This window comes from Aythya marila (assembly GCF_965140915.1).
Source record: "Aythya marila genome assembly, chromosome: 4".
Lineage (NCBI taxonomy): Eukaryota > Metazoa > Chordata > Aves > Anseriformes > Anatidae > Aythya > Aythya marila.
Window position 1 is genome coordinate 3389168 of NC_139045.1, and position 23623 is coordinate 3412790.

Sequence of the window (23623 nt, forward strand, 5' to 3'; positions counted from 1 at the left end):
CTTGTGCTGATGGCAGCAAAACCAGTGCAGGAGCAGGAGGTTCAGGCCCCACAGCACCATCAGAGAATGTGACTGTCAAGAAAACTCAGTCCAATTCCCCACTAAATATTGAGTCGGGCAGCTGTCTCCCATTTATCTCTGCAGCAGCAGTTTCCTTGCCTTGCCTTCTTTGTGTAAAGGCCCAGGCCTGACAGCACCGAGCCAGAGACACCAGTGTCCACTGACCACCACAAACACCCTCCAGGCTTCTTGTGCACCCTTCTTGGCTTCTTCCCAGCCTAAATTCTTCACAGCAGCCTGACCAAGAAACGTTCACTTGTTTCTAAAGTATGTAGCCCTCCGAGGTGCGGGGCAGAGCCCATTTCAAACCATTTAGAGGAGAGCCTACGAGCTGCAGCACAAACGCTGGGCTGCAGCACAGGCCTGCTGCAAGCACTTGCTAGCTTGTTTGCAGTTCAGTGAGGCGGATTTGTGCAAATTTCCTTTTTTTTTTTTTTTTTTTTTTTTTCCCTCTGAGCCAGAGTTGGATTTTCTAAGAGGATGGCACTTGAAAAGGATTCCTGGAGCTCCGTGCGTGCAGCGCTGCTTGTGCTGGTCAACAATGGAGGAATCCCTCTCTCTAAGCACCTGTAAACTGACACTGCAAACTATCCATTCGAAATGCTCATGAACAGGCCATATATTTAAGCACAGAGCATCGCCTAATCTATTTTTTTTCCTCCCCTTCTTCCTTTAATAGATCGGAGCACAAAAGCCTGAGAGAGGGTGACCTACCAAACAAAAGGGCCTTTGAGTCCCTAGGAAAAGTAGACTTGGAGGAGGATGGAAGGAATCCAAGTGGCCCTATTATTTCCACTTGCACTAATTAGACATTTTTCTGTCAGCTATTGAGCACTGCTGAGAGGCCAAACTCACTGAATTCATTTCTAAAGTGTTTACAGAAGTTTGCATCTGTTTGTGTCTCTTCAGGAGGAAAATAAGCACTTCAATAGCATTGTGGAAAATCTAAACGAAGCATCCTATTCTGAAGGGCTTGGCAGTCTTGCAGCTGCATAATTTAACTCTCCGCTCAATGCCGAAACCTCTTGTGTCCCTCTCCAAAACCAAATGGACACAAAATGTAGAAAAGTCAAGCCAGGGGGAGAAACTCGGCTACTTTTTTGTTGTTGTTGCTGAAAGGCAGGGCTGCACGCTGTGTGGCACACAGGAACACGGTTCGGTGTCAAGCTTCGCAATTACGTTCCCGCCTTGCCAGCAGCACACCCAGAAATTCATACCCTCACCTTCCACCCACCGCTCCGAAATTCCTCAGTGCCTCCCCAAAACGTCCTGCTGGCACATGGAGTGCTGCCCTCACCCTGCCAGACGAGGTGCCTGAGAGGCAGCAGCCTGGCAGAGCACCACCAACAGCCCATTGGGCTCGTCGCTTTTTGGAGCAAGCCAGGGTAGGGCTAGCAGGTCCACTCGCCTTACTTCTGGCCTCACGTGCACCCATGCGTGGAGAGGGAGAAAGAGAAAAGCAGGAGCGAGGTACGTGCACACTTTGTTTTCACATCTGTGTCCGCGATGCCCCATGCATATGTCTGATTGAGTTTGGGACACAAAGGGAGCCTCCCGCCTGGGAAGTGGAATCAGGTGGTGCCCGAATTAAATCTGCACGAGATTTCTACACACGGACCAGGGGGGGAAATGCAAAACAGCCGTCAGCGAAGGGCTCGTGCTTAATGGCACTGAGTGGGAGGGTGTGCTGTGCGCATGGTTCCCTGCATTAGCGGGGTGGCTCTTCCTCGCACCGGGGCTGAAGTTTGGGTCCCAGCGCCGGGTTCAAAGCCTTGATGCCTCCTTCGCCTTGACAATGGGGCCCGCTCCCGAGAGAGGGAGCAGCTCAGCGCCGGGGCCATCTGGCACGGGAGCTGGCAGGATCGCGTCAAAGGGAAATTATTGGTGCATAGTAAATGAGGGCGGGGAGGAGGGGTAGGGAGTTGCAGAGATCTTTAGGCGGCAGCTGATGTAAGAGGAATTACAAGCCCAAATAAATGAAATATTGATTTAATCCACTCTCCCTGCCCTCTTTATAAAGCGAGGGTCCCACACGCAGCCTGCAGGCTCGGGAAGGTCCCCTTTGCAGAAACCTCTGCAAGCAGCGAGGTTTGAAACCATTCTCAGTGTATGGCCACAGTTTTGCCAGCACTGCTGATTCCTGTGTGTTCTTATAGCCATTCGCCTCAGCCTACTTCAGTCTTCATTTGTAATTGAGTCGGAAGTTTCAAATCTTAAAAAAATCAACAACACAAGAGCAGTCAAGAAAGAAACTCAAGCTCTGTGCACGGGGCGGGGTTTCAATGCCACGCATTTCCAGGTGCTTTAGTTCTCCCTCACGATCTGCTCCTAGTTAGCACTTCACTGAACCCTAACAAATTGCCCAGCTCTTTCTCCCGCTGCATTCGTCCCCTGTCAGATTAAACACACAGTCAAAACACCAATGGATTTGGCTGAAGTCTCGCCCTTTTACCCCACGCACTGTTAGCAAAGCCCGTATTTCCAAGAGACCAAAGCTGCTGTCACTGCACGGGACTTCTCTATCAATCTCGGCCTTTCAGCTGGCAATCAGAGCACACTCTGCAAATAACAATGAATTAAGCCTCCTACCACCTCTGTGACGGGCAGGAGAAAGCATGTCCGCGATGTGCAGATGGATAAGCCCGAACACAGGACGGGCGAGCCACACAGTAAATAGCTGCAGAGTGAGGAGTGAGAGGTTCCTGGACACTTTCCTCTCTGCCCTGAGCACCAGAGGACCCAATTTAATGGCTTGAGCGTCTGAAGCCGTTAATTAGCTCAAGTTATTCATCCTGAAGGTGATGGAGAGTTGGGTGTTGATTCAATGAGCGCAGCATTAGGTCCATTATTAGCAGCTCAAAACACCACAGAATGGGTCAGTTTTTACAAGCAGCCACATCTTCCTTCATAAAGTGAGAAGCTGCTAGGGCAATAGCAACCCCTACTTTTACCAACAGCCCCCCTTTTTGGCAATTTAACTGGCCAGTGATTTAATTTTACCACCAAGGGCTTGTTCCCACTCTCGACTCCTGCACTGCCACTTGCTCCAGCACAGCAGTGCCAGGAGAGCCCTGCTGGCTGCCCTGGCTCCCACTGCGTGTCCCAAATCCCTGACAGGAGGGAGAGGACCCCCCACGCCTCATGGGGATGTGGAAGGGAAAGGCACCACCCCTGCCCTAGCTGCTGCTTGCAGGTTTTGCTTTGGGTGCTGCTTGTATGTAGAGGTGGTTGAAGGAGGGCACCAGCCTGTGGGGCCAGCAGGCAAGCCACCAACAGCGTGATGAACTTGCATGCTCTCAGGAGGAGCATTTTGGGGGAAAACCCTTTAAATCACCAATGAGACTTGTTGAGGGGGGAGCTCCTGTGAGCCTCCTACATCTGACAGGGCAGCAGGGATTTGGGGGACCACAGGAGTGCCCCATTTTTGCTAGCTGCCCAGGATGGGTGCAACAGGAACTTTGTGGCACTGACATATCCTGCTGTGCTCAATCTTTATTTAAATAAACTATTGTGCCCTGGCTGGGCATCACGAGTGACACATGAGATAGCAGCCACCCTCCTGTGCTGACAGGACCTGATCTCTGATGCCTCTCACTCAAAAAGCCCTGAAGTGCCAGGGGTGACACTGTGTCAGGGGGGTCAGGATGCCACCAAGCCCCTCTTGTGCTGAATTCAGCCTGCAGCCACAGCTCTGGGCTCGGCCGCCCCCCGTTCCACCAGGATCACCCAAGAAGAGCTCTTATGAGGTAGGTAGCAAAAGGTCAGCCTGAACAACCAAGATCCTCAGGGCTTTAATTCTCCTGTTACCACACCAGCAGGTACAGGGAGGAGAAAACTAAATCCTCAGCCCCCTCTTTAGTTCTTTTTCAAAGGCTCCAGCTCTCAAGTGCCACCCACCTCCCTAAGGGTAGCGGGGCACTTCCCTCAGAACGGTTCCCCTAATGATAATCCAGCAGCACGTAATTAGCCAAGGCCCAGGCAAGGCTGGCAGGGACTTATTTCCCATTCTTTTCCACGGTCCCAATAAGACTGCACAAGCTCTCCCCATCCAGGGCAGGCAGCACGGGATCAGCCTGCACAGCTCCCTGCAGGCCTGCCCGGAGGAGATCTGCTTTTGGGGAGCACATGCAGCCAGGGGAGACCTGAGGGACACCTTCACTACGAAGGTGATTCAAGGTCATCTCTAGAGTGAATTTAAACATTAACTGCAAATGAGTTTCCTTGGTGTCTTTGCACTGGCAAGGCCTTAGGTGGTGAAATCTCTGAAGCTGGGGCTTTGCTTTTTCACTCACACCGTGCCTATTGCAGCAGCTCCTGGGCTGTGGCTGAATGCCAGAGCCTGGATACAGGAATTGCTCACATGTATAACAAAAACAAAGTGGTGCTCCGTATCACTACAAAGTATTTGAGCACGGGATGTGATCTCACAAAAAAATAAAATTAAAAAAAAATCATTGCCTGAGTAATCCCACAGGAGAACTACTCGCGTGCAGAGATGCCCTTCAGCGAAGCCCACAGAGGGGTCTGTGGGATCAAAGCCTACGTCCACATGGGCATGTTGCCCTCTGTTGGCTGGTCACTCAGCATAAGGATATTTCCATCACTACAGATACTGGAGATCTGCAGGAAGGGCAACCCCTGCAAGCCTCCCTTTTGGAACTGCAGCCCCAGTCCTAACCCCGCAGCGTGTGCATTTTTTAGCTAGATAAAGTAATCCTTGTGTGCCTGCATTTCTCAATGAGACTCCCTTTACCGTTCTGATTTTGCTTTGGTTTGTTAAAATCAGGAATCCCAGTGCTTCCCAGATTTTTGTGCTGGCTACCAGTGTTGGCCATCGCCCTGCCATCCGCAGGGAGCTCTGGCAGGGCTTGCTGGCTGATGGCAGCTGGCAGTGAGGCTCTCTCAAATCCTGCTAGCAGGACGTGGCAAGCGGTACGCTGAGCTTGCTGACGTGGGGTGGCTTTTGTATTGGATGGTGAATCCCCAGCAGGGAAAGGAAAACTGACAGCACACACACACACACACACAAACCCTTCTGAGAGATGGAGAGGGTTTGTAAAAACAGCAGTGCTGGTTTGCCTAAAATATTGCGGTAAATCTGTTGCCTTCAAGTCCCTGGGATGGTTCAGCAATTTCACACAGTGGAAAGAGAAGGAAAGTAAAAAAAAAACAAGCTTGCTTATACTGCCAAAATCTGCAGCGAGCCCAGCTCTAGCAGCTGCACGGCTCCTGTTGCAGTGAGGCTGCAGCCAGAGCACGCCAGGGGGACAGCGGCTTGCTCGCTTCCCCTGCCCCCCAAGCTGTTTCTGCCTTCCTAGGGCTGTGGCCAGCATGCAGAAGTAATGATCCCACAGCAAAGGCGAAGAAGAGCACTTTAAAAGGATGCAGGTGCAGGTGGCTTTGCCTTCCTGATGTGTCAAGCTAGCACGCAGCCGCCAGCATCGGGCATCCCACTTTTTAAAGTGTAGCACTAAGGCAAACCCTTGAAGCCAAAGCCCTAATCCGCTTACTCCCTGTGCTGGTCTCATGGAGCTTTTCAGCCGACTCCCCGACTAAAACATCGTGGTCGGGAGCGCGGGCAGGCAGAGCTGCCCCCTCGTAACAGCGCCAGTGTGTTATGGTAATGAAGCGCCTTTCATTCATGGATCTCAAAGCGCTTTTTAAATGTAATGAATTACGGTTTATGAGCTTATTCTGAGCATGGCAAATTAAAATAAACAGAGATGAAAATTTTTAAAGGTTTTCCTGAACAATAAATCGACAAAGACTTATTATTATTTTTTTTTATCCTTTGGGGTATGACATTATCCTTCTGTCCCTCATGCCAAAAAAGAGAAGAAAAAAGTTGCTCAGACTTTTATCTTTCCTCATCGCACTGTAATCACCTCTCTTCAGCCTCATTTTCCCCCCAGCTTTTTATTCAAAGAACTGAAGCAGCCTTTGCTCTGCCTTGAAATTTTATTTAAAAAAAAGGGACTGGGGGGGGGGAGGTGGATGAAGGGGGAAAAAAAATCCCTTTTCCTGACTAATACTAATAATACAGGTCAAAATGTCAGTCTATCTACAATTAAATGCAAAACAAAAAAGGTTTTCCCTTTTTCCCATGGTACAATAGCACTGGAATATAAATTACCAATGAAGATGAAATAATACTTCAAAGCACACAGGGAAAGGCAGCACAATGTTTACAAAGTATTTCCAACCACACGACGAACCATTGAAGCCGAGGGTAGCCAATGGACTTCAGGGGGTGTCGGTGAATAGCCTAAAACTAGCATGCGGTAGGATTTCAGGTCCCTATGGTCTATGACCCCACGATATGCTTTGTTTAACAAGGGCAGCTGCAGTTATCAACAGATGTTTCAGCAATAAATAATTGGTATCATCTCAGAAAAGATCCGTCTACCTGGGGAGAGGGCATAATGCTGGAAACACTGCCCCTCTATTACAGCCGCATTAATCTCCCATCTATCCAGGTCTCTCCGGGAGCTTACTGCAGGTGTTTGTCCTGGGAGAGCGCGGACAAACGCTGCGAAGCTGGAGCGCCGTGCGGGGATTGTAAAGGAGGTCAACCTCCGCCATAAATTTCTGTCCGAGGCCACACACACCAAAGAGAAGAAGAAAATAAATACCCAAGGAGCAGCAACCCCCCCCCCCCCCCCCCTGCAAATTTGGGATCCCCGCGGCGTGTGGTACTGGTGAGGCTGACACCCCGGCTGGCAGCAGCACAGCCCTGTGGCTCCTCGTCGCTGTTCAGCGCCATCATCCTCCTCAAACAAAGCCTGCTGGCCTCGTGTGGAAGTCCCATTACCCTCTTGCCTTTTCTGCTCAGGTTTCAGCCAGCTGAGGCCCCCCAAGGGATCCAGTCAAGGGATTTTTGGAAAACTGGCAGGTGACAAGTTGGGCAAGCCCTACTGCAGTGAGCAGGCCTCCCCGCCTCCCAGCAGTGCACATAATGCTTCCCAAACTCATGCTTTGTAGGACTTCAGGCTAACATTTGGCATTTTAGCATTATTACAACCTCAGATCTTCGGGGAAAAGACAAACATCCATCTTGCTGGAAACAGAAGTGCACTGTGAACCAGATGAGCGGGCAAAGTGAGTGTGCACACTAAGGTGGGCTTAGCACCAAGCAGCTCCCCACCTGCTGCAGCTACAGGGCAGGGAGAAAACCCTCTGAAACCACAAGTGAGATGGCCTCAAGCACCACAGCAGCACATTGCCCACAGGAGGAGTGTTGAACTTCATACCAGCAGATCGGGGAGCCTGGCGCTGATCACATCCTGCAGGTTTGTTTTGTCCTCTGGGCCCACGTCTCGTTTGTACTGCCACTTCTCCGGCACAAAGGGCCACTTCATCTCCTTCGCCTCCTCCAGAAGGGTCCTCAAGTCGTCGGGAAGCAATGCTGAAAAGGTCAAAGCACAGGTAAGGATACAGCAGGCACAACCGCCACGATGGAGCAGCCACCCTGCGGAGATCATTGTCACCAGGACCTCCACAAGCACCATCCCTCACCCTCGTCTGCTCTGCCCTCCAGGTAAATGGGAGCCACTGGCCATTAAAGTAGTTTTTAGCAGGAAGCAACACGGCTGGGTGGCTGGCTGAGCGTGAGGGGCTGCTTCAGGGCAGGCTGGAGGAAACATGAACCTCTGTGCGAGGCAAGGGCTCAGGGGAGCACAGCCAGCCCAGTCTGTGCCCCTTGTCATAGTACAGGCTTTGCTCGTGGCAGTAACAAAAACCAGCCTGAAAAGCCACAGCCAGCCTGGGAGACGAGTCTGGGCCGTAGATAGCAATCACTCAAAGATCTAAGGGGATGCAGTGAAAAACAAGTTGTATGTTCTTGAGAATAATTATTTAATAGATCATTTGGGAAAAATAGTTGGTCTGGCGCAGCTAAGTCATTCAGGCGGGCTGAGGACCTGGCCTTTCAGGCTTGCAGGGGTGGAGGGTGCCAGCTCCCTTCCTTTCAGCTGCAGCCCACGTTTAATTTTCCCTGAAAGAGCGGCAAATCTGCAGCCCCCGTGTGCTGTGCTAACCCTAGGCCAGGCAGGCTCTCTGGCCAATAAAAGTGGATTAACAAGGATTATTGACCAGATGGGGTTAATGGTGATCATCAGCTGCAGATCTAGCCCCTTCTGGCCATTAATCCCCAGAAAAAATGCTGCTTAGAGACCATCATTGCTCTAACAAGGTAATGCAATAAATGTATTGCTACATATTTTTTTTAATCAACCCTCTATGGATGATTTTAGAAAGTACGCAACATAAGAATTCAGTTTTGTGCCCATATTGCAGTGCATTCACCGGGACGTTTTTCCAGAAAGAGTGGTGAGTCTGATACTCAGGGCCAGCTTTCTACAAAGCCACCTTCACAAACACACCACTTTTTCCAACCTAGGTTTTCTCACTTGTTGCTGCCGCTCTGGATACGTCTCCCATCACACCACACAGCACAGCCGTGCTGTCCTGCTGGTCCCAAGTCTCACCCGGAGAGGCTCGGCCTTCCCCGGCATGGAAAGGTGGCCATGGGCAAGGCTGGGGCAGAGGAGGCCATGCCTCCAGCTCCCATCCGCACAACTCCCTGTATCCCTGTTATGGCAGCACCCCAAAACCAGCACAGGAGCCACAACACCAAAATGAGATAAGGCAACAGTCAGGAAAAACAAAAACAACCCATGGGACGATGTGGACGTCGGTATTCTCCCTGAAGCATGCAGATGTTGCTGCTACTCCATTCTCCACACCATCCTCAGTTAAACCTTAATCCGACTCCTACTAGATGCACCAAAGAACATCTTTAATATTGAACTTTTACTCTTAGAGGCCTCCTCAGCAGCCAATGCTGCTGAGCTGGTTAGAGGAGGAAGCCAGAGCGAAGTTTTCAGCAGGATTTGGTGATCTAGGCCCTGTCAGCCATCTTTGGGGCTGGGCACCCGTATAAGCCTAGCTTCGAGCCTGACTCTGACATCTGGTTGTCACCACATGGAAATGAATGCAATTAGTGTGCTAATGATAATTACGTGGTGCTGTAAGGCAGAAACACCGCGAGTGCACAGTATAGTCGGTGAGCTGGCATGAACAATCTTGTAGCCATCAGCTGAAATCCAGCTCTCAGAGCAAGAATTTACTCCTGCAGCACCTCGGGGGGGGGGGGGAGCAGCAGCAGTGCCTGTGCCAGGAGCATCCCCAGGCTGCCAGGAGCCGCCGTGAGCCCCAGCTGCTGCGAGCAGGTCCCCAGAGGACAGGATGGAGTCTCCCTGAGGGCTCTGATCGCCCGTTTCCTCCAGCAGCTCACCTGAAGGGCCGTGGCTAATCGAGCAGTTACGGGGGCGCTGATCTACCTTATCTGGAACTAAACTGATTATTTCTCATACGCTGCGGTATTTAATGGGAGAAAAGGGCTGAGGAGGGTGAAGGGGAAAAGTGCTACCTGATTAGGAGTTCAAGAACCTATTCTGAAGAGAGATAATAAAGCCTAAAAGAATTTGTGATGAGAAAACAAAGTACCCTTTGTCAAAAACAAACAAAACAAAACAAAACAAAAAAAAGAAAAATCTTCCAGCATCCTTCACAGAAACCTATACGCCACCCTCCAGCTCAGACAGGCTTAGGTGCTTCAGAAGAAGGCGGCTGACCTCCCAGCGAGAACAAGGGCGTGTGTAAAAACATATTTGAAGCAGCCCTGCACTCCCGAGCAAACAAAGGGTTTTAAAGATCAGATTGACATTATGGTCAAGCCACTCAAGCGAAGCAGCACCAAACACTATTGACACCACACTGGAAAATGGACGGTACTGAAAAAGCGTAATACAAAGTAGAACCTGCACTTACATTGAAATTTTGCAGATTTTTGCTGATGCCTTTATTTTTTCCCCCAGGAATGTCACTTGTATCCTTTACTTTAATTTTCTGTACTTACTGAAGTTATTTTTCTGTGTGGCAGAAAGCAGTACATAACCTCCCTACCCTGTACAAAAAGGTGTAATTCACACAAGCTCAGCAATTCAAACGTGGCTTTTATTTGGTGAATAAAAAAGCTGTGGCAATTAAGTTGTGTAGCCCGCTGAAAGTCTGACTGGACAAAACTGAACCAAGTCTATTACCACCTTTCATGATCAGCGTGAGCTGGATTTCCACTGGAATTAATAATATATATATATTTAAAACAAAACAAAACACTGTCAAAGCATCAGTACAACACCGAAATAAATGCTAGTTTCTAGTAAGATTGCTAGCGTTGAAACAAATGAAGAGCTCTTCCATTACAGCCCTCACTAAATCCTGCTTCCTTTCCTGGTTATTTATTCCAGCCATTAGCCAGCATGGATTTTCCTTTCAAGAGGGATACTGCAAGTTTTTTTTCTTTGGACACCACTTATAGAGGTCACGCACATTTTACAAGATAAAGATTCAGGCAATGAGCTCTTTAATATATTAGGAGAAGCTGACAAACAGAAAGGGCCCTCCCCCAGTCCCTATGAAAGGAGAGGAAATATGTGCCCTTATTCAGAAGTTGCATCCTTTTTCTTTTCTTCTTTTTTTTTTTTTTCTTTCTTTTTTTTTTTTTTTTAATAACTGAAATTTATGTGCATCAGCAAACTTTCGGGCATTGTTCTTCCCCAACTAAACTGTTCCTTACAGCCTCATGTTTACTGAAGCCTAAAATTAGAACTGACAGCAATTCACCGCAACAAAGTGGGCTGCTTTCCCCTGCCTGCCCGCAGCCCACGGCCCATTCACGGCCCCGAAATCCAGTCGTCTCTTGACTCTCATCTGCCAGGAGAATTAAAATAGGGTAGGGCCGAGGAGCAACCGCCTGCCCTGGCCCTGCTGCTGCCCTCAGGGACCTCACCCTGGCACTGTTGGTATTGCTGCTCCTCTTCCTCGTGGGTATCAGCCTTGGCCGACAGCAGGGTGTCCAGGGCACGCTTGCAGTCCTGCAGCAGCACAGCCACCGCGCCGTGGTTGTTCATGGTGCCCGGTCCTGCTCTGCTGCCAGACGGGTGTCCCCGGGTGTGTGGTGAGTGGTTGCTTAGGAGAAGATCCCGTCTGGGTTGGGGTGCCTGGTGAGAAAAAGAGAGGGGGGAAAATGATTAACGAAAGCATCGTCAATTATCTGAACGGCTCAAGCAGGGGGAAATAAGAAGGGGAGTACATGAAAATGCACGATGAACTTGGAGCACTGTATTTGGGGAGGGTGCGACAAGCTCTGTGAGGCAAACACCTCTGAGGTGATGGAGAGGAGGACAGGATTTTCAAGGGCACTGCCAAACCATGGGTAGGCAGGCAACCAGCCCTCTGTGTGCAGCCACAGCGCTGCCACAAACACCTTCCTTCCACTATGGGGGGAAGCCCCTAGGAGCAGGGGTCTGCTTCTGTCTGAGGCTGGCTTTCCAAACATTCATCCAGATACCTGGCTCACCATGAATTTTCCACTGCAAGCCCTTCATTTGCTTATGACATTGCCAATGGTGGTGCAGGAAAAAAATAAAAAGCTTTCCACCCCAAGCATCTGGCTCACTGTCTGCCAGAGCCATTTGGAACAGCTCTCAGAAATGAAATGCAGAGGAAATGCTTTTTTTTTTTTTTTTTTTTTTTCATAGCAAAACAAATTTGGTGGTGGTTTTCCTTCATGAACTACTCCCATGGTTTGAAGCAACGTGGTCAGAAACAGCCACTGAAAACATTCCTAAAATCAGTGAAGCTGTAAGCTTCTGAAGTGGGACGGGGAGGGCGAATTTACACACAGTGACACAGTCAGCTCTGCTGATGAAAAAAAAAAAACAAAAAACAAAAAAAAAAACAAAAAAACCCCACTTGCGTTTCAGCAGCTGAATTTCTGGACAGTGTTTTCCCTTCCACTGCAGCTCCGGGGCAGCTGGGTCGCGGGGCTGGTGGCAGACAGCCCGTGCCGTCAGCGGCGCTGGGAAGAGCGAGCCGCCAGCCTGAAAAGCAGAGGGCAGAGGAGATGCACTCATGCAAAAGCAGAGCGAAGGCAGGTGGAGCAGGGCGAGGGACAGCATTCATCAGCACGGAGCCCGGAGGCAGGAGCCGGTCAGCAGGGCTGCGGCTGGCGCTGCAGATGGAGGTCAGAGAAAGGAGAAACGAGGCGAAGATGGGACAGGGAGATGGAGGGCAGGAGCACAGGCACGCAGGAGCAACAAGGTCGGGCAGGTGCAGAGCCCCGGGCACAAACCCAGCTCTCCTGTCTGCTGTTGGGGTGCTACCGAGGCACAAGGGCTGCACCCCGCTTCTCTGTGTGGACAGGTAGAAACCTCGCGTGTGGGGAAGGCAGATTTGTTGGTGTTTGTGGGATGCCCACCCTGGGAGCACATCCACAGCCCAAACAGAGAAAAAGCACCCAGAGAAAGAGCACCGGTGTCATTGCTGTGTTTGTGGCTCTCAGCTGGCCAGCTCTCTGCTCAGAAAGCTGTTCAAAAGCAACCCACCAGGAAAAATAACCAAATAAAGCGTACAGCTCAGGTTAGAGCACTTAGATTGGAGTCTGCACTCAGGTGCAGTTCCAGCAAAACACTGGGGTGGGATTTTGGCTTTTTTGCCCTTAGTCCCTCCTAGACGTCCTGGGCCCCCAGAAGTCCTAGGCACAGAAACCCAGCTGGCACCGAGCAATGAAGCAGCCAGGGGCAGGGCTGGACACACAGCTGCAGCGTGGGTCCTCCAGGAGACCGGCAGCCCCACAACATGCAGACATCTGCGCATGGCTACAATGCCCCCAGATCATACTTTTGGGACAAGCCAAGCCCTCTCCTCCCAGGCTGCTAGGTCTGGAAAAGCTGGGCTGGCTGCTGGTTATCCATCAGGGAAAAGCAAAGCGTCCCCCTCTGCCACAGCCGCCGTCACACACCTACGGCAGCGTTGCTTGCCCTGCTAAGCGCAGCGACATCTGCTAATTGATTTATCTGATTACACAGCCCTGCGCGGAGCAGCGCGGCCGTCCCACGAGTACCTCCCAGGTTGGGACGGAGCATCCCCGCCATCTGGCCCTCACTCTGCTCCTTTGTGTAATTGATTTCTCAAAAGTCCCCTTTCCTCAGGAGCCCTCTCCAGTAGCTGCCATGCAGGCGTACCTCGGACCCACTGCTTCCTCGCATCCCTCGCAGATACACGCTCATAACCAAATTTTCTACAAGGATGTGCTAAAGCAGACAAGTGCTGGGCCACTTGCCTTTACCAAAACCCACCACAGCACTGAGAGCATCCAAGGCGGCTCACAGACGTGCTTCAGCTTATCCACGTTGCAGCCCGAGCCCCAGAGTAGCCCTAAAGCTGGCTCGTGGAAGGCTGCGGGGCCACAGCCTGGGCGATCGCATCGGGGCTGTGCTGCAAGCCAGAGCCCCGCGGCTTTGTGAGCTGCACGGCGCGCGAGTCGCACAAAGGGCGGACGGGGCTTAGCAGGGAAGCTTAAATTAGTGTAGAAGTACAGCACGTGGCTTGCCAGGATTGCAGGGATTTAACTCACCGGGAAACTGCCGGATCCGTAACAGGGATATATACACAAGTCAGTGAGTGAGAGCTTGTTCTTCGAGTACATTTTTTTTCCCAAAGAACTAAATAAACAGCACGGACGCTCAGCGCAATAAATAATGATTTACAGCAGCAGGGACAACAATGTGGTGGAACCACATAGGGCAGTGCAATAAACTGCAGGCTAGTGCTCAGAAAGGAGACAGCCTTTTGACTCCTCTTCACTAGGGGCAATGACTCGCATCATAAAATCAGCTTAAAACGCACCGGAGAACCTTAAACGATAGCAGCATCCTTTGCACAGATGCCACTTTGCAAGCTGTGCTTTGTAACAGCTGTAGCGCTGAATTGCAGCTGGGGGACAGAAACAACAACGGGCAGCTTGCGGACCTGTGGCAAATCAGGGCTGGAGACCGCAGCCAGCAGCAGCACCAGCACAGGTGTCTGGGGGCCCTTGGGACCCTGCAATGGTCACTGGGTGCTTTGTGACAGCACCGATAAACCCCAACACGCAGCATTTTAAAGGGATGTAGTTCTGAGATGATAAAAATTAAAAGCAGGTCCAAGAATTACTTAATATACTAGAAAGTTGTCTAGACAAAGATGATTTCTAAGGACACGCCAACAAATGCTTTAGCTGCCACTTTCAAAACACATAATAAAAACAATTTTACATCAGACTGAGGCCTTGAGCATGTTCTGGTGACAGAAAGGCTCCTTTACACCAGCTTTGTGCACAGTTTTTTTTGTTTGTTTGTTTGTTTTTTAATTATTATTTTTTAATGGTTGATGCAGCTGTTATACACTTTAAAACAGAAATGATGAAAAAACATCTGTGCCATTTCACTTCTGGTGGAGCCTGGATTAAAGTAACTTCTTGCATCGAATATGATGAATAAAAGCACAAAGGTCTCAGGGAGAGGGAAAGTGTGTTTCTGCAGAGCCCTCTAATCGGAGCTGGGATTCAGAACAAGAGGGAGGGAGGGAGGAGGAGGGAGGAATTGGGTGGGCTACAGAGAAATGATCTCTTTAATAAGAAATGGGCCATACTGTGACATTTCAGAGCCCTTGGGCTAGAAGACCAAAAGATCTGTCAAGAGAAAGGAATTTTAAGTTATACTGTGGATAGGAGGGAGCCTGGGAGTCAATCGGGCCAGTTTAAGACTACAATTAGCTTCAGAGGCTTGAGGAAAAAGATGTAATTGACGCATTCAATACAGCAAGCATAACAAGCATTTGTTTCTCAGACAACATCATTTGGGAAATTTTCCACGGCATTATGGCCCTGAAACACAAATTAGAGATCGCCAGACCTTTTCTTGCTGAAAATATATTATCCTAATTTTCATCTTATTCAGGCTACCCTCCAATTCCAGAGAGACTAATGAAGAGGAAGCAAAGACCTGATGAGTTCCATGTGGAGGCTACGTTTATGGATTAATCCCAACAGGGAGCAAATAAACCTTATTCCCAGAGCTCTCAGTTGGGACTCGACACAATCAATTGAGGAACGGGTAGTTATTTATGACTGAGGCTGTTTTGACTTTCAAATAAACATTTTAATTATTTTAAGTGCTATGCTGGAACTTAGAGTTTGAGCGCTGTTTTAATTTTGATGCCAGCTATGCCTTGCTCTCCTCCCTCTTAATCCCAAACCACTCTGGTCATTAGGATACCGTGCATGTGATCCCGGTTTTCATGCTAGTAACACTTGAAAGCATTGACCAAAGCAAAATCCACCGGCCAGAGTGGGGAAGAAGGAAGGCTGTGTGCTGCATGTCTGCAGTGAGGAGGTCTGCCTGAGCTTCTTCATGCTTGTGCTTGGTTTATCAGGCGCACCCCTCAGCGTGGAGCTAGTGTACATGAAAAGAGCATCCTCACAGAGGTGCCAGCTCTGAAACTCGTTTGCACTCCTTGATCCACCCTTGGTGCAATATTTTTCTGTACTTGCCTTCCCAAGCAACTTTGAACAGCTGTCACTAAAAGAGCAAGAGAACATTTATTTTTCCTTCAGCAGGTAGCAGGGAACACACACATCCAGGGCACCCTTAACTCTTCCCCATCCTGTGGATTTGTGTGAGAGCTCTCTGCAGCCCTCCACATTACCTGTGTCCAAAATATCAGGCTCAGCTTCACTGTCAAATTAGGTAACTTGAGGGAAAGGAAAAAAAAAAAAAAGAAGAAAAAAAAAAAAAGAAAACTTGCTTAAGATGATTTAGTATCGCAAGCAAAGGTTTTAGTAATTAAGTTAATATCATCTTCCAGAGAAAGCAAATTCGGTTTCCTATTTCAGTACAAGATGCTTGTGCTTTCCTAGAGCATTTACCTTGCTTGCCAGTACATGGAGGCTTGGCGACGTGAGAGAGACAAAGATGGTTAAAAAACAACAACAAAATCCATTTGCTGGGGATCTATCTATTTATTTATTTATTTAACTCCTCCAGCTTAAAGATTAGATGTTTTATTTCGGTAAAGCTGGATATACCAACTGGCATTGGCTGTATTAAAATAAGGAAGAACCTCAATCAAAAAGCCTCTCCTAAGGCAAGCTTTCTTGTTAATATGCACCAACATGAAAGGCTTTCTTTTCATCCTATACAACTACAGTGTGTGTAAATTGCAGGGGGCTCATTGGCATAAATCTTGGCTGTGACCTCTGAGGTAAACTGGATTTACATTACTTTCTGACAAGAATTAAATGAAGGCCTTGTGGATATATGAACAGCCTTCTAGACTGCAACAGATGGGCACGAATGTGCTCCCTAGGCAAACTATCAGTGACATCTGTGTCCTCCAAATTCTGGTGGTCTCAGCCAATTAGCAGGCAAAAGGGGGGAAAAAAAAGGCAGCCGCTGCACAGCTACCCCAGCCAGAGCTGAGCAGAAGTGCTTCTGTTTAGAAATGGGATCAAGAACAGCCTCCAGCAGCACGGGGACGGTTGTCTGCCTGGGCACGACACGACAGAAAGTGCTGAGGTAATTAGAACAGATATTAATATGGATACAGAACAAATCCCAGCTTCGGCTAAGCCTGCGTAAGACTAGGGTAATGGGCTACCGTGATGGATTTACCCTGATATAATGACAGGCAGAGCTTTATCCACGCTAAACGCAGAGACGGGTCCAAAGCCCGCCCAGTGCTTACTGCAGCCAAGCTGAGCACTGCAGGAGCCCAGCTGCAGCCCCACAGACCTCCAGCCCCACAGACCTCTATCCCAAAGGCCTCCAGCCCCACAGACCTCCAGTCCGGTTCCCCTGCAGCACTGATGGCTGAACCCAGCCATGAAGCTGGTGCCCGATGCCCACCAAAAGCACCTGCTGTTTTGCCCCAGCAGTGGCTTCACAGAGGGGCCAGGATGTTTGGGCTCCTTCCCTTCATTGCTGCTATCTCATGCGCTGCTAGGGGATGCCAAAAAAAGGGAATAACCGAGGGGAAGATCAATAAATTAAAAAGTTCTAAAAAAAAAAAAAAAGACACAATGAATTTGGTACAGCACATATTTTTAGATCAAAGATGCCTTTGAAGTGACAAACCCCTAATCCATAAACCACTGAAGCACTTCCTTTCTCTCCCAAACTACTTGTTGTCAAATAAAATGGAAGTTAAGGAAATTATCTTTATCTGAAAATGGCCAAAAGAAGCCATCACCTAATGACAGCCTTGTCAAAATGACAATTGGGGAAATTGTTAGGCAGGCGAGGCCTAAGGACTGGAGGACTAAGCTTGCTGTTTGCTCTAATCTGGTCAGGCAGGCCCCACACAATTCCAGCCAGCTTGCTGTGTGAAACAGCCAAGCCTTTGTCAGCCTGAGCAGGGGCTGGGAAGACTTCTCTTTCATGAATATGTATCACCACCCCTCCACGTCTACAGAGAAAAAAGCCTTCAAAATTAAAAAATATATTTATATATATTCACATATATAAAAAAATAAAATAGACAACAAGACACTACCACCAAAAAAAAAATAAATAATGTTCAAACAAAAAAAAGCTATGGCACCGTGCAGGGTGAAAAACTACTTAGTAATAAAAGCTGACATTATGAAAGCAGAGCCAGAGAGATCTTCTTCCCAAAGGCCTTCCTCATACTCTGACTCCCTAGCATGAGGGGAGGAGGCACTTCAAGACACCACAGAAGCAAAATGTCCCATTGGGGTTTACGAGGCCTACCACCATGCTCTGCATGGAGAGCGTGCCCGAATGTGCTGTGTGGGTGTCAAAGCCCAGGCCATGAGCCTGCTGGTGCTGCAGGGCCCTGCGTGCACTCTGCTGGCTTGTGTCAGGGCACGTTGTGCCTAGCAGCCCAATATCTTCCACTGGCAAAGGCTGCAAGGCCGGGCACTGAGGCAGCATCATATCAGGGTACCATACAGCTTACATGACATTAAATTACACGGCGTACACAGCACTAAAAATAAAGATGACTCCTGGTTTAATAAGCACCATAATAAATCACTGTGGTGAATTAATGCTATGAGAGTGGTCTCCCCGACGTGCAACAACACAACCGAGGCTTTCAGAGGTGGCCAAGTGCTCGCAGGAGGGCAGTTTTCTGAGGGGTGTTCATGACACTCTGCAAACACAATCCTTTACAACATCTCAAGTCATATAGTTTGTCATCTCAAGACATCTCCCCTTGAAGTTTAGGGTGTTTTAAACATATGTACCATATTAATCTTCAAAAATTCAAAAGACTGACATAAAACCGAAGGAGGAGAGCCACAATGAGTCTACTGGACTGCCAGTTGAAACTAACAGACAGCAAATGACAAAAAAAAAAAAAAAAAAAAAAAAAAAAAAGACAAAATGGCTCAGAAACACAAGTCAGAAATATTGCATCTCTGCAGGATTCATGCTGAAAATCATATACGCCCAAACATGCTACTTAGAGCAACAGAAGGGTGAGAATGCAGGATCGAACCAAGATCACACTTGTTATAGAAAACTCCAATTAAGATATTTTAAGATGTGGTGAGTTCTGTCACTGCTGGAGAGCTATAATATTATTAAAGTATTCACCAGCATTGGAAAAGTTACTTTTAAGTGTTTGTTGTTATCTTCTAAACTTTTCATATAAGACTTCAAATCAGACCTTAATTTATTATAGATTGTGGTGATACTACAAACTTCACTTTTTTGCTAAGTAACAAACAGAATATAAAAGTTTGACTTCCAGCAGAGATATCAAGACACAATGCTCAATTTTGAGGGTTTACAATATTATGCAATGTTTGCTGTAGACATTACCATTTCATTAGCATATTCTACTTTACATGAAATCCAGCAATGAATGCTGTCCCTGATCTAAGGCTAATCCTCTTTAAAGAGCTACAGGCTATATTACATGTGGCCACAGCCACAGTTGTGCCATGGCTGAATCACTTTGAAGCCTATTGAACAGAGTTCCCTTGTGAGACTATACACAAACCCGTAAACCAGTGCTGCCTGTGCTGTGAAATCCTACTGTTTTTCATCACTGAGATTTTTTTTTGTAAGGGGCACAGTCACCCTAGTCCCAAGTGAGGGATGAGATACAAGGCTGCCTTCACCACCTCTCAATGACAAGTTACATCTGAAGCATATATGCCTGAGGTAATGCAAACATCTCTCTCCTAAACACCACTAAATGGCTCACAGGGATGCTCTGTCTCACAGACAGGCTTCTGAAATACGGCAGGTTACCATGGCTCACTCTTCGAGGCTGACAGCCAATATAACCTGGAGTGGGAAGGAGATGGAAGGCGTTGAAGTGAGAATATTTACTGGAACGTGGCTCCCTCCTGTCTTCTTTTTCTGCATTTATTCCACCTCAGACCCCTTTCTGTGGCATGGCTCAGGTTTATTTCAGCAGGCTTTGGTTCAGGCCTATTTTTTGGTCACTTAGTTTTAGGATGCCAGCTGGAAAGCAAGAGTGGTATCACGACAACTGACCAGAAACTACAATTAAAGCCTACATCTGAGGAAAACCATATGCCATATATAAATAAAAGTTTATTTTAGGGCTTATCTTAACTCTTCAAAATAACTTTCATTTCACTGGAGCCTAGAACAATTGTCACAGTGTTTATATGCCAATGGATCTGCTTCAGAACAAAAGAAAAGAGATTTTTCAGTATAGAAAATATACCTTATCATTGTTAGAATCTTATCAACTCCCAATACAAAAATACTCACCACTAGACAAACTATGTGTTCTGATGCCTTTGATTAGAGCTGATATGTGGCCACCTTGAGAAACCACAGCTTTGGACGGTTTCCACAGTTTAGGTCTTTAGAACAGGAAACAGCAAAGAGCAGAGAACATCAAGCTGAAGTGCAAGGGTTATCATTGAGGGAGAACATACTTTCCTCAGCTGTAATCACTGCAGGAAACCTGAACTATTGTTTTAGTTCTAGCAAGGAGAGCTCTCAGGTCTCTTAACGGCCAGAGCTGGTCACTGGAATTATTTATAATTCCATCATGTAATAGTTGTGACTCACCAAGTCTTCTCTTGTTTAGATCGTCAGTGTGAGGTTTGATACAAAGGATGGGCTTCCACGTGCATGCCCTCTATTGCACAGAGCTAAGCCAGGGTGTCACACTGCATGCTGTGCTACCTACAGCAACACAGACGTCTCTTCAGCAAGCCTGTTTAAGGTCCAACCACATGTAGCTTGTAAATCTGATAAGGTCAACAACTGAGATATCAGGGAGACTCTCCAGGTGAGGTTCAGAGGTTATCTGCAGGCAGAAAAACATCAGAACAATACATGGATTGCATACTTCTTGTAAGCAATTACAGAAGGAAAAGCTTTATCTGTATGCCAAGTATTTTCTCTTTCTGGTTTGAGTGGAGTTCCACAAAATAGGAAACGCGAGATGACTATGCCATCTGGAAGTGTAGTGACCTACAACCAGGGGATCAGAACTTTAACCAGTAAATCACCTCCAGGTAACAAAAAAAGGGAGATGACCACCAAATACCCGAAAGCTGGACTCCCAATTATTGGTAAACAAAGAGAACTCCAGTCGGCTCACTAACAAAAGCCCCACAGCTTTCTAACTATGTTTAGAAAACACAAGGGACTCTTTTATTCAACAGCTAGGAGGAATGAGCACAGCTACAATCAGCAGCTGTGCACAGAACACTCATCCCCAACACGTTCCTAAGGTACACAAATGATTTTTCATTTCCAGCTCTACTGAAAATCATTAAGACACTCTTTGAAAAACGTGATGCTCCATCACGCCTAAGTCTCCGGTCTTTGTTCTAACTTAAAAACCAACAATAACAAACCAAACCAACCAAAACAAACAAACAAACAAACAAACAAACAAAAACAACAGGGAAGAACTGACAGTTTTTCCTTTGTATTAGGGCTAAAAGATGATTTGCTTTTAATTTTGAGCAAGAAGCAAGCACCTGCTCTATGGCATCAAACCTCCCTTACTTTCCTTTTTCCACTCCTTATCCCATGAAAGCTGGAGTTACAGGAGCTCTTTCCCACAGAGCTGCATGAACCTTCCTCCAAAGCCGCAGCTGTTGATAAGAAGGGACTCCAAGGCACAGGGAACATCTCCACCTCTTTTCACAGCATCCCCGCTATGTTTTCTCTCTCTCTAGCCCTCAGTGTCTGCCAGTTCTTTGTGAAGAGGGCAGCCATCCCTTAGCCAGAGTAAGGAGGGAAACGTTGAGGCCCTTCTACTGGATCAGTTCTCAAGGATCTTGCAGTGTGATCCTTGAGCCAACAGAGAGAAGTCTGTTCATCTTCCCAGCTTATTGCTGGTATCTACCATACTTGCTTGCTGCCCTGTGACTGTGTGCTTCCATTTCACAGGTGTCTGGGCTTGAGCAGCAAGGGCAGACTGGAGATGAAATAGAAATAAGGAAAGCAGGGAGCAGGAAAGCACCCAGACAGAGGGAGAAAAGCCCCACTGACAAAACAAAGGGTGGAGGGAACAACAGGGTAGTGAGAAAAAACATCAGGAGGATGGTGAGACAGAAGGACCACAGACAGCAAGAGAGGAGGGAGATGGAGAAGAAATTGGGGTAGCAGAGAGGCACAACAGAAATGAAGGGGAGAAGATAGAGGGGGGAAAACCAGGACATGCTTGGAAGAAGGACAAAGGGCAGATGACGTGGAAAGAAAGAACTCAAGAGAACTGGGACAGTGGTGCAAGTAAAGTCCATCTTGTAAGAAAGGGTGCTCTTTGCTAGTCAGAATGAGCTCCCTCAGACTGACTTTGTTCAGGTTGGATGAGAGGGAAATGGAAAAGTTCTTTTATCCTGAGTAAAGAAAGAACAAAGAAGTAAATAAAACACGGGGGGAACTGCACTCCTTTTTCCTCTGGCATTTCTCTTCACTGCTTTGTGGTTCCTGCAAGTGCAACGTGAAATTTCAGTGAAAGCAACCCCTTCTTGTGCTTATCTCCTCCTCTCACACTGCGATCCAGCTGAATATCCTGCTTTATACTCGGACTGCATGTCTTTGAGGAGGGACTGTTTCTTTTCCCTTTGAGCAGGAGGCACTTGGCTGCTCTAAGGTCACAACAACTAATTGCAGAACCTGGCTATGGGTTGCTGCTTGCTCTGTTACGCCTTTCCCAAATGAACTCTTGGAAGTTACCAGTGAAATGAGTACCATTAACTTGAAGTGTCACACGAGCTCTTGCAATCCGAAATGCCATTTCCCGCTGCCTGATCAAACATTGCCACCTACCGGCCCCCCGTGCAGGTCTGTGCTGGGCGCTACGGGGATGTTATTTCCCAGCACCGACGATGTGCAAGCAAACGCATCCACCCGACAGCATTTCGTAGCCCAGGGCTGTGACTGTCCCTCCTGCTGCCTGGCTCTGCACATCCCCAAAGGGCTAAGGACGATCCAGGTCACCCCTGTGCTGCACCCCTGTGCTGTGTGCACCCCACCACGGAGCTTGTCAGGGCCCACGAGGCACGTGTCCAACACCTCAAGCGAAAAGTCATGTGTTCACATCCACTGCAAGCATTTTCTAAGGCAAAGTTTGACATAGAAGGCTTCACTTCAGCATTCACACAACACCGCTGAGAAAACTACAGTACCAGGGAGGGAGAAATCCAGCTGCCAAAAGAGGGTCATCAGCAAGGCACAGAAAGTGTACTCAGCATTTACAAGCTAGTTATCTGTCACACCTAAATCGCTCTTGTTGCATGGTGGCAAACCCAGTCTGAAGCTGTGACACCCACACCTGTAAGTCCAGCCGTGGCAGGGCTGGGCAGAGCTGCAGTAAAATCTCAGCACCACTGAAATCAGGCCAGACCTGCTGTTGATCCAACAGGATAAGGATGCTTCCATGACGTTAAGCTAAACAGCAGAGAAAAATAGCAGGTGTCAGACTGGTCCAGGCTGTTTCTAGTCTCAGGTCTTGCCCTGCACATGGGTCCACAGAACAGCTTTTAGGCAGCAAAAGAAACACAGCTATGAAGAGCGGGATTCCTGAATATCCACACACCATTGTCAATGAGTTCCCAGCTTTTGAGTAGGCTAGGCAGATCACTAACCACTGTGCCACTTGCTCAATGGGCCAGAACAACCAAAAAATCAACAAACAACCAATCGTGAAAGACCAAAATCTCACATTGGGATGTTTTACTGAATGTTCCTAAAACTTGTCAAAGCACTGGGAGGAAGTTTGCAGAAAGGGTTTTCATGTTTAGTCGCTTAGAAAGAATTAGCTGGAACACAGATATCCAGAGGGAGTCCTTTCACTCACTAACCCAGAATACACTTTCTATGATTCTTATGACCTAACATGAACTGCCCCGAAATAGGAAGAAACCGACTTCCCTTCAGTGACTCTCAGCTTCGCAAAAAGTGATCCTGATTGAAAGCTTATGAGAAAAGGTTAAGAAAACTTAAGAGTTCCTAGTATTTCTCCATTTTCCAGATTTGCCTGTTTGGGACCTAGACTTACCTGAAGCCTTAGGAATCAGACCAAAGCTGTTAGAAAAACAGCACAACAACCAACCCCAACCACCTCAGTCTTTCAGCCCATCATAGTTGCTCATTACAAATACATAATTAGCCCCAGCAGATAGCCTTGCTAATATGCCACTGATAAA

The 23623-nt window shown here is 47.9% G+C and overlaps 1 protein-coding gene across 1 annotated transcript in view; it reads right to left on the reverse strand.

Annotated features, from left to right (window-relative positions):
• Positions 1-23623, reverse strand: part of ALPK1 (alpha kinase 1) — a 40224-nt gene that overhangs the window by 15895 nt on the left and 706 nt on the right. The window contains exons 2-3 of the mRNA XM_082758467.1: positions 10913-11123; positions 7311-7465 (exon numbers count right to left, since the gene is read on the reverse strand). Of these exons, the coding sequence (XP_082614593.1) occupies positions 7311-7465; positions 10913-11033 (276 nt within the window). The 5' untranslated portion in view covers positions 11034-11123. The remainder of the gene's footprint in view (positions 1-7310; positions 7466-10912; positions 11124-23623) is intronic.